This window comes from Clytia hemisphaerica, unplaced genomic scaffold, assembly GCF_902728285.1.
Source record: "Clytia hemisphaerica strain Z4C2 unplaced genomic scaffold, Clytia hemisphaerica genome assembly, whole genome shotgun sequence".
Classification (NCBI taxonomy): Eukaryota; Metazoa; Cnidaria; class Hydrozoa; order Leptothecata; family Clytiidae; genus Clytia; species Clytia hemisphaerica.
This window is the reverse complement of record NW_027103929.1, coordinates 394,853-410,670: the sequence shown is the minus strand read 5'-3', so window position 1 is coordinate 410,670 and position 15,818 is coordinate 394,853. Positions and strand designations below refer to the sequence as shown.

The following is a 15,818-nucleotide window of genomic DNA, read 5'->3' as shown; positions in this document are numbered from 1 at the left end:
TTAAGTTCGCTCATTTTTACCACAGATTCTAGCACATTTTGATGAAAAATCCGACTTCGCAACAATATGAATTTTGCAACACACGGCACCTCATAGATTTTGACCTATTCTTACGAGACCAAACTAAACTATTCAATAATTCTTTCTGAATAAGCTCAATCATACATTTATTTACGACAAACATACAATGAGGAAACCAATCAAATCTACTGGTATTTCATACCTGTACAATAGTTTTGGAATACGTGGCTAAAAAAAAAGAAGAAGAAAGAACGACGATGAAAAATGACGAATTATTTCAACCGAATAGACGATGATAAAAAAATAGATCGAGCTTCAAAACGCCTATTTCTAAACGATATCAGTTTTTTTATAAAAAGATCTGATGAACTCACATCTTTAGCAATATATTTGTCAGGGTCTTCCATCGTTTTTGGTTTCAACGAACCCTAAAAGAAAGCAAGATTTCAGTAATTAATAAAAATGGTGGAGAGCCTAATCGAATGTATAAAACAAACTACGAATGTTAAGCCATCAGCTGAATTTAGAATAGTAAATACATTTAAAAAGATGGAAGAAATGAGAATCATGTGAATCGTATGGAAATAAAAAAACATCGAAAAACTAATCGAATCCGATGTCACAAAAGTAAGAGTTACCAAGAATCAATAACAGAAAGATATTTCCATAAATTTCAAATATAGACGTAGAGCGCTTTAATCGTGATATCGACTTACACAAAGCATTCCTTAAAATTTCAGAAATGTAAAAGAAAAACTAATTTTGTAGTAAACAGTATTATGGGAGGCCAGCAAATGATAAGTAGGGTAGGGTAGGGAAGAAAGTGGTGATAGAATGCTAAATAATAAATCTTACATCAGATTTATGCAAACTGTCCATAGCCATTCGCACGTCTTGTCCGATCGATTTGTATGAGATGAAAACATCACCTTTCCGGATACCGTCCTTTTGTCTAACAAAACAAACAAACAAATTATAAGCATTCTTACAGTTATCATCATCATTAACTTCCAAATAAACGCCCCCCCCCCCGCTTGTTAATTTTTCGAAAATTTACCAACCCCTCCGGACCTTATTAGGACCCCCCCCGTTTATTAATTTTTAAGAATTTGTTCAGCTTTCTAAGAGAAGGTCCCTTATTCTGCTCTAAATATCCTGATTTTAGCCTATATTTACCTTATTTTGGGGTTTTAATAATTACAATTTCCAACTCCCCCGGCAATTAGGTCCCTCACTTTATTAAAATTTTGAAAATTTTCCATCCCCTCTTTGGAACCCAAGAGTATTACGTTGTTTGAATCTTGGAATGACGTTACTCGATCGTGATGGTTTTACTGGAGCGAGATTTACATATCATTGGAAAGCTTCTACGGCCTTAGGGAATGTTACAGCCCCTTCTCACAGACCCACTGGGACCCCTTTCACTGAAAAAAGTTCGAAATATCGTCCCCCGGTGTTATACACGATTAGCATCCCTTTTACTTATCAAAACACATCAGAGGGGATGCGTACATCCTACTACGACCTTTCCCTTAATTGAACGACCAAGCGTGGCATCCTCGCCTCACGGGTTAATAGTCAACGAAGAAGCTTTTGTGCAACCTCCAATTGGAGCCACAAAAATTAAACAAAGTCACTAATAAATTTAACGATGTACAGCTTTTTTGCATCGAGAGGCACTTTAAAAACGAAAATTTGATGTGGCGAAACATGCATCTCGTCGTTATCATTCTAAAAGCATCAGCTTACTTTTTGGAAAGATTATTGGAAAAAGACAACTCACTTTACGAAATCTGTCAATTTGTTATCGAAGAGGTCAACCACTGTCGCCAAAATGTAAATCTCCGGTAGTGAAAACAACGTGTTCAAAATACCAAAACGAGGCTGTTTTTCGAACTGCACGAATTTGTTAGGGTAGTATTGCCTTAGCTCTTCACCGTAAACAAACTCGTAACCATGGATACAGGATAAAATGTTACCGTAAGCATCGACCTGTGTAAGATTGTATAGGTAAATATTTATTAAAAATCATGATTCGATTTTGAGCACACGAAAAAGTCAACGTAAATGACGTGTTACGATGATCGACAAAGCTGTCTTTTAATGGGTAGGGTCGAAGGAATAGACGTTGGCGGGTCACTCCATTAAAATTTCCATAAGTGTTTACAAACTTTCCATGATGGCCAGGGGTAAGAATAAAATGGATCAATCACCCTGTGTCATATCCCCAGTGGAATAAAATAAACCGCAAATAGACTTATCAACACCCGTTTATGACGTACTTAATGACTGGAGTTCGTGTAACTTATTTCTTTAGGATATAGATTTAAAGACGGAACTACAAAGCAGCGAAACCTTAAGGATCCCTGATATATTTTCAAATTTTCAATTACAAAGGATTTATTTCATAGACTAACGTCAAAATAGCCATATATTTATTTGCGTTTTATTTCTAAAGCTTGAAAATAATATAATTACCTTAAGCAGGTTGCCATAAAGTTTATCGAAGAGTAAACCCCTAAAAACAAAAAAAATGACAGGCCTCAGTATATTCATTGTTTTATCAACGGTAACCAATACTTGGTGGTTTTATCGTAGAAAAGTAGCTCGAACAAGTTGAACTAAATTCATAGACGATGTTATTGCCTGCTACAGGGATAGTAAACGCAGAAAAATATAAACTGGCGTAAACTGGCCTCTACTGCACATGATCATACCACACGTGTCCATTGTACGAAATTACAAGTTTTTTAAAAGACAAAATGTGTAGAACAAGCTAAGAGCATTTTTAAAAATACTCACAAAATGGTTAAAAAATGAGATAAGACAAAATGTGTAGAACAAGCTAAGAGCATTTTAAAGAATACTCACAAAATGGTTAAAAAATAAGAATATTTTAACAACATTTAGGCTTACAATTCAGAAAGGCAGAAAGTCAAGAGCATCTCAATGTGTCAAAAGGTTTTCCATGTTCTTATAAAAGAAATATGTTCTCTGAAAATTAATAGACCGTCATAACAAGATAAGCTAAGCATAAGCAAGATAGGAATTTCCCTAAATCATACTATAAAAAGTATGATGTTATTATTATTAAGCTATTATCTCTTGTCAAAAAAAAAACCTCATCAACTTTTACAATCTAAAATAGATTGTTCTGCTTAGAATCAGAGCATTAGAAAGATTCCGTATAAAAGAAAGTAAGCAGCAAGATTCCGTATAAAAGAAAGTAAGCAGAAAGATAAATGGCATAATTGTCAACTGAAATCTACAATCATAACGAAACTATATGAGTACTTGAAGATTCTGTGGCGTGTTGTTTTCTGAGATAACTGATGATGAATCGTGCCAAAGATTCTTCCATCACAATTTCGAAAGATCAGATCGATGTCGTAGCCGCTTGTAACTTAGCACAACCAATGGAACCTTTCTACTTTGACATTTCTAACAGCTATCGAATAGATTCTGCATCCACCACCACAGATGTCCCAAATGAATCTGAGCCAATCTACACGGTTATAAAGGAAACCAGCAGAACGAATGAATGTGAAATTAAGTATGAGTATGGATGCACCAAAACCTCCTACTATACAGACGCTAATTAAGCTGGTCGAAAAGCGCAAGGCTTTATACTCCACGCACCACCGGCCAACATTGGATCCACCTAGAGAACGTGATTTTGACAATCCTGGGGAACCATCGTTAAAAGAGAATCGGAAAGAGCAAACGAAGGAGCTGAATCCTACCGTTCTCAAAACAGATAAGCAGGATGATGCAATCCCTTGCACAAAGACACCAACAGACGAACCTTGTCATATTGACGTTATATATGATATTGTATATGATGAACCAAAAGGTACTCCGAGGAAATCTTTCACGAGACGATTGGGAAATTTATTTTTAAGTTTAGTCACATGCCAACATTTTAAAAACAATAAAGCGAACAAACTTTCTTTCTCGAAAAAGCAAAAAGGAGCGATTGACGCTATTGTACCGACGCCCAAATTCAAGGACGCGCAGGTCCAGACAAATGATATTGAATTAGGGTTGGACTTGTTATCCGGGCCAAATCAAATAAATACATGTCTCGTATACGAGCAACAAGATACTCTGGAGAAAACCTATTCTCATCACGAAGCTTATGAAAAGACCATCATACACAAAGTACAATGTCTTGCACCTCCAACTAGAGATTTGGCGGAAAATCGTGAGTATGATAACTTGCAAACGCAAAACGATGATGGACATGACGGAAGTAGTCAATGTTCTGATGATGCTCCAGTTGATTTTCAAATTAGTAGTGATAGCAGTAATATTGACGAACTTTATGTAAGCAATGAAACAAGCGTTGTCCATGACCCAGAGTCAGAAAGCATTGAAGAAGTTGGAGAGCTTTCTGATGCGACCAACATTGTAAACGAACCATCAGTAGAGGAAGGACATATATACAAATACCCCTCTGAGGAAACTGAAAGCAACGATAATACAACAACAAGTGAAGATACCTTTCTGATGGATTTACATCTGCTCTATGATACGATAAATCCAGACGATACAGTGAAATGCGATGAAGAATCTTTGAGGGCCGACTTATCACCGGACATACCTACTGCCGAGGACATCTTGCAATTGTGCCCGAAAGAATTTACTGATATTGGTGATCAAATTTGGAGAGAATTCAGGTAAGACATTGCAAAGAAATTTTATCAAGCAATATAAATGATGTATAAATTCTCCAGGGTATCATCAGCAAAGTAGTCATTAGCCCTTTCTGTGCCGATGTCGTATATATCCGACATGCAAATTTTCACTCTACTTGCCAATGTCGGATATATCCGACATCAAATTTTTTTACCTAATTGCCGAGGCCTTTAAAAAAAGAGTGAGCTCTATTGCCGAGAAATCAGCTTTCAGGAAAATGGTTTTCTTATTTGCTAATGTCGTATATATCCGACATAAAAAAATCCATAGTAGTAGTGAAAGTATATATTAAGTGCTCAAAAGATTTATTTCAGGTTTATTTTAGTCTATCATAAAATATATATAAAACAAATGTCAAACATTGGCAAATAGGAATAAAATATCCTTGTCGTATATATACGACATGCGGCAACACGAGTTAAAATTTGCATGTCGTATATATACGACATCGGCAAATCAGGTTACTAAAAAAAATTACCCCTCGGCAAATGGATTGGGGTACAAAACAAGGTAACGGCACGCAAAGGGTTAGTATGCGAATTTAAAGGAAGGTATTTCGCGCCGATGTTACTGCACTGAGTCGATGATTTCGTGGATTTCTAACGTACAGCAACCACCATTTGAACAATTGCTACATATCTGAAGTGGTCCTTCAAACAGCAAATCCTATCCATGAGTCACGCTCTTCAGTTAATCGACGTCAAAGACAAGAGAACAATACGCTACCTTTACAAGTGCGAAACAAATTAGCAGCTAGGAAATATCGAGAAGAGCTGAGAAAAGACAAACAAAAGATAAGATTTTTACAAAACGAACTCCAAAATTCATACGTTAGAGTGAAAAACGACATCATTGAAAACTTTTTCAAACTAACGCATATACAAGGTTAGAAATAAAAAAGATTTCCTTCTCTGTTTTAAAACGATGGTCATTTCACACGTACGAAGATTATCGAGTGGGGGGTACGGCCAGCAAGAGAAACTACAAGATTATTATTTTGAAAATGTTATGATGCGTTGTCTGCGAAAACATTTCCCAAGGAAAACTGAAAAAGTGAAAGCCTTAGTTTACAGAGAACTTCGAGTGGCAACCGATACCAGATCTGAAACTTATAATATCTACGTTTAAAAGATTGTATTTATGATTTTTATATTTTAATGTTAATAGGAAACTTGATGGAAATATAAACGAACGTATTAGGCACAGAGAATATTTCAGTCCTGCTAAATTCAAGGTTTTACAAAAAACTAATGCGTTTGGGATACCCCTGAAATTTCACGAGATCGACTCATTTTCATCAAATGATAGTCTTTGAATCCTGATTATTTTACATCCCTGTTTCAAAGACAATTAATTAAATTTGTCGCGTGGTACCAACGGAAGATGAAACAAAAAAACATACCTCACAGGGAAGGTTGGATCGTATTTGATACCCTTCAGTTCCTAGACAATAAATAATACAACACCGTTGAGAAGATCGATATCGTTCTAAAAGTTGGAGTACTTTAACCCTATATGCCCCAGGGGATAGAATACCACGCTGCAGTTCTTTCGTGTATCTCGGAAAAATAATTTTGAAACGATTTGAAACTTTCTGAGTTTTAACAAAATCTTATAAGGAGTACTATAAGTTGGCTAGATCTGGTTTTATGACTTTATAGTGAAACATCACATAAAACCCAACTAAAATCGCTTAAATTATCCAATTATATTCGAATTTTGAGGTTGGTTGATTCAACAAAAATCCATAAAAGGTTGGGGTTTTCATAGCGTTAAGACCTTTCAAATCCTTGGTTTTTTATTTGGATCAAAGCTCGTGAAGCTCAGAGACTCCGCAAATATTATTACAAGTAGTCAGTGGTGTAAAATAGTTGAAAGATTTGCTCTCTAAATGCACAAGAAAAGGAAAGTTCAATTTTGGAATATCTTTATGTTAGCTTTGTAGTTACACCAAGAGCGAAGCAGAAAACAGAAACAGGATCCGAATTTCAAAACCCACCTCAGGATAACCTTGCTCGATCAACTTGTCAATGGTCAAAGAAAATTGTAATTCTTCGTATGCTGGTGATTTGTAAACTGAAAGAGAAAATAGAAGAAATATCAAAGAAATGGTCTTATCCAAAAAATCTTGTACTTGTATCAAGAGTAAATTTTTGAATTAAAGCAATTTTGCTTCTTTCAATAATGAGCCTATTCTTGAATAATAATTTCTTTTTGAAATAGACTAGATAGATTTCATAAACCAACTTCCATAGCAAGAGTCTCAAACTGATTTTTTTTCAATACATTCTGTTCGCTTTCGTTCAAATAAGCCCTAAAAACAAATCTTGATAACGCATTAACGGTCTAAAATAGTAGAATGCTCACCAGTTGAGAAAAAAAAAATTATAAATCAGGTTACCTGCTAAAGTGTAATCCATGTCAAAGCCAAAGAATTTGATGTTTTCCAAACTCAAACTTCGGTTGACGAATATCCTGTGAAAAAAAAGACAGTATTTTATCAAACTAACGGTGGTTGTTTTAAACACAATAATGTCAGTAAATTGTGGTGACAGAGTGCTCCATACATAAACGTAAAACCAAGTATCAATTCAAGAATTATATTTCTCTAAAAAATCAATAACATTACAGCCTGTTTCACGCCTTACAGACGGTCATTTGAAGTGATTATAAAAATTGTTTTAAACGTATCATTCCGAGTATTGCGTACTTCCAACGAAAGATAGTTTTAAGCCTTCGACAAAATTATTGAAGATCAGGTGTTTCCAAATTCAAATTTCCAGGTTCAAATTTCTCATTTCTCCAAACAGTAAAACAGTGTCTTAAGATCGACTGCTCGACAAAGAAAAAGTCCCAACTCCGTAACCAATTTGACAACAAGTGAAGTATGTCGCTGCTGTGCCGTCGTCCGCCAGGACCAAGTCGGACACACATAAACAACTGAGCCATTGTCTATTACCTTTCTTCGACGTTTCGTTTATTATACGTATCCATATGAAGATAATCCCCGTAAGCATAATCATTTAGCTTGTTAACACCGTTCCCGTTGGGGGTGGAAACACCGTTACTATGGCTACCATTTTGACTATGGCCGTTAGTAGCAACAGTGGTGCCATTCTGTTTATTGGTAATTTGTGCTGAGCTCATTATTTTTTTAATTCTTTTCTTCTGGAAGTTTCTTTTATTTTATTTTGATAACGATTGCAAAACGCAACTCGAAAATGAAAAGGATCAGATATATAGCTGTTTACAAATATCGTAAGACCGTCATCAAATCAAAAGTAATCTTTCCACTTTTAAAACATAATGAATTGTACTAGTAAACCCTTCAAAAGAAGAATATTTAACAACAATATTATAAAATAAGATATTTTCCAGCTCCTCCCCTAATTTTAAACTTCGAAGTTTTATGCAATTCTTACACAAAATACATACAAGTTTTTTTTTTATTAGAACCTAGTTTATAAGAACATTTAGGCTGAAATTCGTCGAAAAGTTAAGAACATCGTAAGAACATTTCCAGCCTCAGTTTGGGAAAAAATGACAAGAAACTACAATTTTTTCTTCTTTTCAAGCAGTTTTAACCGAACTTAGCGATGGATCTTCTAAATTCGAGAGTCAAATATAGTTCAAATTTTACCAATTTTAAGTGCTCTTTATTTTGCATGATATTGTCGATTTAGAGTAGTCTGAAAAATTAAGAACGCATTTAAGAACATTTTAGGCTGAAAATCGCTAAAAAAATAAGCACATCCAGGCTCAGCCAAATTTTAGGTGTTCTAATAAAAAAAAACGTGTACTTTAATGGGATAAATTTTCGCGGGGATTAAATTTCGCGGTTGAGCTCATCCGCGAAATTTTAAGATTTCGCGGGGATTAATTTTCGCGGATGGCACTATTGGGGGGCATTATTTTCTCGATTTTGTGACTTTTACTGTCAAATCATGCATATTGGTTGTTCAAATACACATTATTTTCGCCTCTTTGATGCAAGTAACCATTCAAATAGTATTTATTTGTCATATTTTGAGTTTTGTTTAGAAATATTTCGCGGATGGGCCTTTTTCAAATTTCCAATGGGACTTATTTTCGCGGATGACACCCAAATCCGCGAAATCCGCGAAAATTAATCCCCGCGAAAATTTATCCCATTAAAGTAGTACGTTTCGTACTAGTTTGGCAGCAACAAAAATAGAGATATACAAACTTCATTACAATGACCTTCTAATCGAATGATACAGATTTTAACTTTATGATAGGTTTTATTTCGAGGTTAATAGAGAGATGACTTCCAGCTGTGAATTTACTGTCTTGCTTAGTCATTGTGGGAAACTATGGTAAAATGACACGCACTGTCTGACTGTGAAGGTATCAAGCTTTTCAGAATTTGGAAATTAAATATTATTAAAAATCGTTGTCTCGTTTAAGAAGCACTGAACTGCTGCGACTATTGTTACATAGTCTAGTTCTCAATTTTTACACTAAGTAAGAAGAACAAATTAAAGATTACCAAAAACGAATTAAAATTACACATCAAAAATAACCATTGAAAACCGATACAAAATACACCCTTCAAAATTCATCGTTTAACAAGTAATACTTTAATGGACCTATTTATAAAACGAATAATTAGAATTTAATGGAAGTAATGTATAATTTTACGGAAAATGTGACGGAAATGTGAAAAAAACGACGATTTCCGGCACATTTCCGGTTCTACAGACCGGAAAAAAATTTTTTTTGACAAACAGTTTTCGACACCTTTTCGGCAGTACTAATGTGCATCTATGTGCAAAATCGCAAAAAACTAATGAGAAAATCTCGAGAAAATCTCAAAAAACCGCTTTTTTCGGGACATTTCCGGTTCTACCGGCCGGAAAAATTTCTTTTTCGAAAATTGGGCTCTGTCACATTTTGGACATTGCCATTTTACATCATTGTGCAAAAAATCATGAAAATCTGTCGAGTATAAGTTGAAAAATGAAGGAAAAAACGTTTTACGCCGTGTTTCGGCGCTGTTCCGGCGATTTTTAAGGATTCCGGATTCAAAGGATGATTTTTTGGAAATCAAACGATGCTAAGTTTTGGGCATCATCATAAAGAACATTTTTCTGTAAAGAAACAATTAATAAGTTGAAAATGTGACGGAAATGTGAAAAAACGACGATTTCCGGCACATTTCCGGTTCTACAGACCGTAAAAAAATTTTTTTCGGCAAACGGTTTTCGACACCTTTTCGGCAGTACTAATGTGCATCTATGTGCAAAAAATCGCAAAAAACTAATGATAAAATCTCGATAAAATCTCGAGAAAATCTCAAAAAACCGCTTTTTTCGGGACATTTCCGGTTCTACCGGCCGGAAAAATTTTTTTTTCGAAAATTGGGCTCTGTCACATTTTGGGCATTGCCATTTTACATCATTGTGCAAAAAATCATTAAAAATCTGTCGAGTATAAGTTGAAAAAATGAAGGAAAACCGTTTTACGCCGGTTTTCGGCTGTTCCGGCGATTTTTAAGGAGTTCCGGATTCAAAGGATGATTTTTTTGGAAATCAAACGATGCTAAGTTTCGGGAATTATCATAAAGAACATTTTTCTGTAAAGAAACAATTAAATAAGTTGAAAAAATGTGACGGAAATGTGAAAAAACGACGATTTCCGGCACATTTCCGGTTCTACAGACCGGAAAAAAAAATTTTTTCAGCAAACGGTTTTCGACACCTTTTCGGCAGTACTAATGTGCATCTATGTGCAAAAAATCGCAAAAAACTAATGATAAAATCTCGAGAAAATCTCAAAAAACCGCTTTTTTCGGGACATTTCCGGTTCTACCGGCCGGAAAAATTTTTTTTTCGAAAATCGGGCTCCGTTACATTCACATTCGAGGGTTTATAGTAATGCACCTTTGTGCAAAAAATCAGAAAAATTGAATGAGCCAATCTCGAGAAAAGTTGGTAACTAACGTACTAACTAACTAACGAACACGGGTTAATTTATAGGACCTCCACCCCACCGGGGTAGGTCCAAAAATCTATTTTTTTCATAAGTATAATTTTAAACACTTGTTTTCTTCCAGAAGCAACAGAAAAGTTAAAAAAAGAAAAACGTTTTCCTTGACTTCTAACTCAAAGCACACAGTGAAGCACTATTTCATTGTTTCAGATGGATAAAATGACACTAAATCCAATAAAAAGATCTGAACGAGTGTGTATCATCCATCACTCTCATCACAAGTCCTCAACAATGAATGTTGTTACCAATCTCTTCTGCGCTAAAACTTTTATATAATTCGATGAGTGTTTATTGTTTACTTGTTAAAATCTTTTTCGCGAATAATACCTTGCTAGAATATAATGGTCCTGTCAAGAAAGCAACATTTGTAGATATTTGCTAAACATACAACCAGCAAATGGTGCCTTGGCAGACCCCTTCTCATATAATTTAACATACAGGTGATATAAACTCTTTTATAAGAATCAGAAACTTTTTACCGAGGCTTAAGAATTTTAGTAGTACTTTCAACCTGGCACTGTTCTTATTTTCAGGTTTGTTTGGGACGTACTGTACTTGAGGTTTTCTAACCTATTTTCAACACCTTGACCCTAAATTAGTTTCAAACCAGCAATTACAGCCTCCGATTTGTTTCTAGATTATTTTCATTTTCATAGAGGCTTCTTTTTCAGCCTTATTGTTCTAATAAAAAAGTGTAAATTTCTGCCAGTGGGAGCCTGGATAAAGCTCTTCACGTAAAACTTAGCATGCAAATGATACTTTGATTTTAGGCCCATTCCAATGACCTTATTGGTTTGATAAGATTTGAAATATAAAAAATATATAAAAAATCCCCGTAGAAATAACTCTTCTGGCAAGAACTTCGTTCCTTTTCCTCTCTAAGGGAACCAATTATTCAAATTTATAATTCGTAAGTACAAACATTATAAGAACAAACAAATTCTGGAATTTGCCAAACTTGGTAAGAACATAAATCAGGAGTTCATTAATCCATATAAAATAATTCTTGGCTTGAACTCAGTTACTATTTTGGAATTTTAATTCTCTAAAATTATACTAAATCCTGCTAATCCGATGAAAAATAAATAATAATGTATCTTTCAACAAAACCTAAAATAATTCAGAATGATCACGGAAAAAACTCTTCTTTGTCAGTATGCAGGTTACGACATAGTATAAAGTAAACAAACAACGCTATACAATCACACAGAGTTTACTACAGAAATCGGTATATACAATCCACTTAGAAAGAAATAATAACGTTTCAAAAGAACCCCATCATACTGAAATTGCTATCTTTATAGCAATGTTATTATCTGTTGTATAATGAACACGTTGAAGATATAAAGCTTTCAGAGTCTTTTAAAGTCCCTTTTTGTTCGCGACTGCAATCAACGTGACCTTTACAAAATATCAAATTAAAATTAACCCAACCGCCAAATTGAGGCTTAGAAATCAAAACAGGAAAATAGTGGAAATCAACTACCAAAGATAAACATTCCTGCTGAGCACTGAAGCCTCAATCAACTTCATTGTTGACAAAAATTGATCGAATTACAAAATTGTTGATTTAAGTAAGCACACATACTTAATAATGTTTGAACGCAAAGTGTAAATATAGTCTGCAAAAGAACTGTCACGAACTAAAATCTAGTGGTATCGAGGAAAGTCCCAAGATACACGAAACAGGAACTACCGTTGATATGACTCTCAACGTTTTTCTTTTCTAAATTTTGATATCAAGACACCACGAAATACCATACTAAAATACACTATGTATAACACTGTAAGCAGTACTGCTCTACCTCAACTAGTAGTACATGGTTGGAGGTTAAGGGTTAAGTTAAGATTGAAAAGGCCAAGTCAAAGTGGAATGAAACAGATTTAAAGGAAAGAAACAGGTTAAAGTAAAAGATATATGATTATGCAATAAAACCACTTCTCTTCCTATAAAAAGCTCCAGAATTGATAACCGAAATTGAAAAAAAACTCATTTGGTCAAAAAGCTGAAAGATGTCGAGTGTTCATAAAAAAACATTATATAACTTCTGAAAACCAGTGAAGACTTTAGAGAGAAAATATTTTGATTTAATTTTTCTTCAAAGCTAACTAAGCATGATTGTGCAGATTTGGTCAAAGATAATATTCAAAACCTTTTTCTTCTTTAACAATTTTACTTTTCTCAGTTGTTAATAAAAAAAGCATGCTGCCGAATCAAAAAATAGTTTGAATAGAGAGAATCGAAATTGAGATTTTAAGCATCTTTTTCATACTCTGCATGAAAGCATGGCTTAATAATTCAAAACACTCTAAAAAGTTGATTCAAGATTCTGAGAAAAAGTGATAGATTATAGAAATGAATAAATAAACAGCCCAGAAGTTGCATTAGTATAGCAGCATGAAGATTTTTCATCACAAAGCAGTTGAGTTCTTCGTCAAAAAAAGAAAGATTTCTCATTGCAAACAATTCAATAAATCTAGAATAAGGTGGGGGTAGCCTTTTCTAAAAATATTTTACGTAATTTTGACGTTAACGTAAATCAACCAATTCTAGAATATTATTTAAATCCAAAAGATCCATGCCGGGACAGGCTCCGGTATATAGTATATTTTCATATTTTATATTGTTTAATACCAACTTGTATTTAATTTCTCTAGTAATGTCAAGAAAGAAACAAGAGTATCATTGGCAAGAAATTATACTTTACTTAGCCAGCAAAATTAAACTAGAGCAAAAGGATTCTTCCCAAAAATGAGAATATTTTTAAGTCATTAAGTGTCGATGTTGTCTTTAGGTAGGAGACAATGACTAAACTTTTGACATTATAACCGTAATTGTTTAAGCAAAAAAATAAAACCAGTCATTTGATTTATAAAAGCCTTGCAAGAATGAAAAAAACTTCCCTATTATTGGTTGTTTACACCCACTTTTTTATCATACCAATTGATCCTTAGTCATCATATCATGGTCATTAGATTTCCATAATGGAGTAGAAAATTAACATTATCCAACAACTAAGTAATATCAAAAGAAAGAAATTAATCACAAAGTCTCTTACCTTTCAGCAACTTGTCTTGTATCGACACTCATGCTCTCTTGTGTTACAATACTTCTCTTCATTTTGAATTTCTTTGTAATTTTGCTTGGAGTATAAAATTCAATAAGTTGTTAATTCACAATAACACCACCCTGAAGATAGATAGATATTATACCTCCAGGTTACTAGAATGGGTCCTACTCCTTTCGAAGCAGGAGTTCCCTCTTACGAGTAGGAATTCATAGCGCTAATCCAGGCATTGCTGATTCTGTGTATAGGACAACAGATCGTGACGCTTGATAGTCACGTTCGCCCTCCTGTGTAAGCCTCGCAAGCTTGCACAGGAATGTAATCATGCAACGTATATCTACTCAAGCTCTTGTCTCAGAGCTGTGGCACCCTAATTCTCATCACATGGTATGGGTTGACCTAGGCGAGAGTGCACTCGCTCAAATGGAAATCAAACGTTATCAAATTTTTATATTTCAAATAACTACTTACGCACTGAATCTTATTGAACATTATCCAAATCAAACATAATCTAATATCAATCAAACAAATTTGAACGCAATCAAACACAATCAAATATTACCCAGGGATCGGCCGTTCAAATGAGATTCATTCGTGTTCGTGTTACATTCGATTGGTTTGATCGCGACTTTTGTTCGAACTTGTTTGATTGACACCGTCTGGTTTTTTCAAACTCATAGCATTTAAATGAAAGCCCAGTTTTACACGCCCCCTTCTCACAGACCCACTGGGAACCCTTCTCACTGGAAAAATAGGCAAAAATATTGTCCCCGGTGGAAAATTATAAATATTCCAATTTTGTCTCCACTGAAAATAATCAAATAAACCAATCCTCACTGCAAAAACTTATGCTATTTTCCCATCCCCACTGATTTTTTTGATTTGAAAAAAAAAGAATTAAATCCCCGGTCATAAAAATATGAGAATATAAATTATTCCCATAACTTCCCATAAATTTGAGTTTCATTCTGTTATTTTTAACCCCCTGGCTGAAAAAATACTACCAGATCTGTGAGGAGGTGGTGTTTTTATTTCACATCGAACAGAAAAATATTTCACATTGAATGTGTTTCAAAGTATAAACATAAATCACGGAAGATTCAATTTATAATAATGTGATTGGAGCCTTAGATGTAGTTTAGGATGGTGATACACTAAGAAAACTATTCATTTGAATCAAAATAGAAAATTCCATTGCCGAAATGTAATTGGAACCTTTGATGCTCTGTGAGAGGGACACACCAGGAAGAAAATTATTTAAAAATGAGGAAAAAATGGAACAAGGTCTTAAAGAATATCAGACAAAGGACATGAATTTCAGTTGTTAGATCAGAAAAGAAAGGGACAAGATTACCTTTAATTAAGTAGCAAAAGCTCCGATTTGACCCTTGAGAACAAGTCTCCCCTTATTTCAGAGATTTTAAATTTTTTGCCCCTTAACGCTTTTCTCAAAATCCTAAGTCCCCCCTTAATATAAGGGGGCTGAAACCATGTCAATGGTTGTGATATATACAGTGAAAAAGTATACTCAAATAAAAAAAGTCAACTTTTGAAATAAATGATAATTTGGTTTGAATAATTTTTAAAACTACTGAAAGCACAGCTATTCAGCTTTCTACTGTCCAAATTTCATTTCGAACAAATTCTTCTTTAGTGAGATATGACGCTTTTACTACACCCTGTTGGAGTTTAAAAAAAGTCGAGATGCATCATTTTTATCACCAAAGAGTTAATTAATTTTTGATTGACAGGTCTGTTTTTTTGTCCATTTGATGAAACTTTGCATTTTGAAAGATTGACCTATGCAGCTTGGAAATCAATTATCTCATTAAAAAAAGGCTTTTCAAAAGGAATTCTTTCAGCAGTGGAAAGAAGAATGATTTTTCTTTCTTTTGCATTAAGAATTTAGATTTTTTTATCTTTCTTCCAATTTGAAATCAACGTTATTTTATAGTGAAGTAATTATGAGAAAATTTACTTGATCTCCGATGTTTAAAATCTACACCTTTGCTTACTTAT

General features: G+C 34.2%; 1 protein-coding gene across 2 annotated transcripts in view; it reads right to left on the bottom strand.

Moving 5' to 3' along the window:
• The window catches only part of LOC136809756 (cytosolic purine 5'-nucleotidase-like), a 42,848-nt gene extending 28,927 nt beyond the window's left edge, over window positions 1-13,921 (bottom strand). Inside the window, exons 1-9 of one of the 2 annotated variants that reach the window (XM_067066309.1) lie at window positions 13,791-13,921; window positions 7,121-7,194; window positions 6,719-6,795; window positions 6,122-6,162; window positions 2,500-2,539; window positions 1,805-2,013; window positions 877-973; window positions 396-449; window positions 224-249 (exon numbers count right to left, since the gene is read on the bottom strand). In XM_067066309.1, the coding sequence (XP_066922410.1) occupies window positions 224-249; window positions 396-449; window positions 877-973; window positions 1,805-2,013; window positions 2,500-2,539; window positions 6,122-6,162; window positions 6,719-6,795; window positions 7,121-7,194; window positions 13,791-13,852 (680 nt within the window). In that variant the 5' untranslated portion in view covers window positions 13,853-13,921. Of the gene's footprint in view, window positions 1-223; window positions 250-395; window positions 450-876; window positions 974-1,804; window positions 2,014-2,499; window positions 2,540-6,121; window positions 6,163-6,718; window positions 6,796-7,120; window positions 7,195-7,678; window positions 7,927-13,790 lie in introns of those variants that run through there. The other variant, XM_067066308.1, reaches the window with a different exon arrangement.
• Between the last annotated feature and the right edge of the window lie 1,897 nt (window positions 13,922-15,818).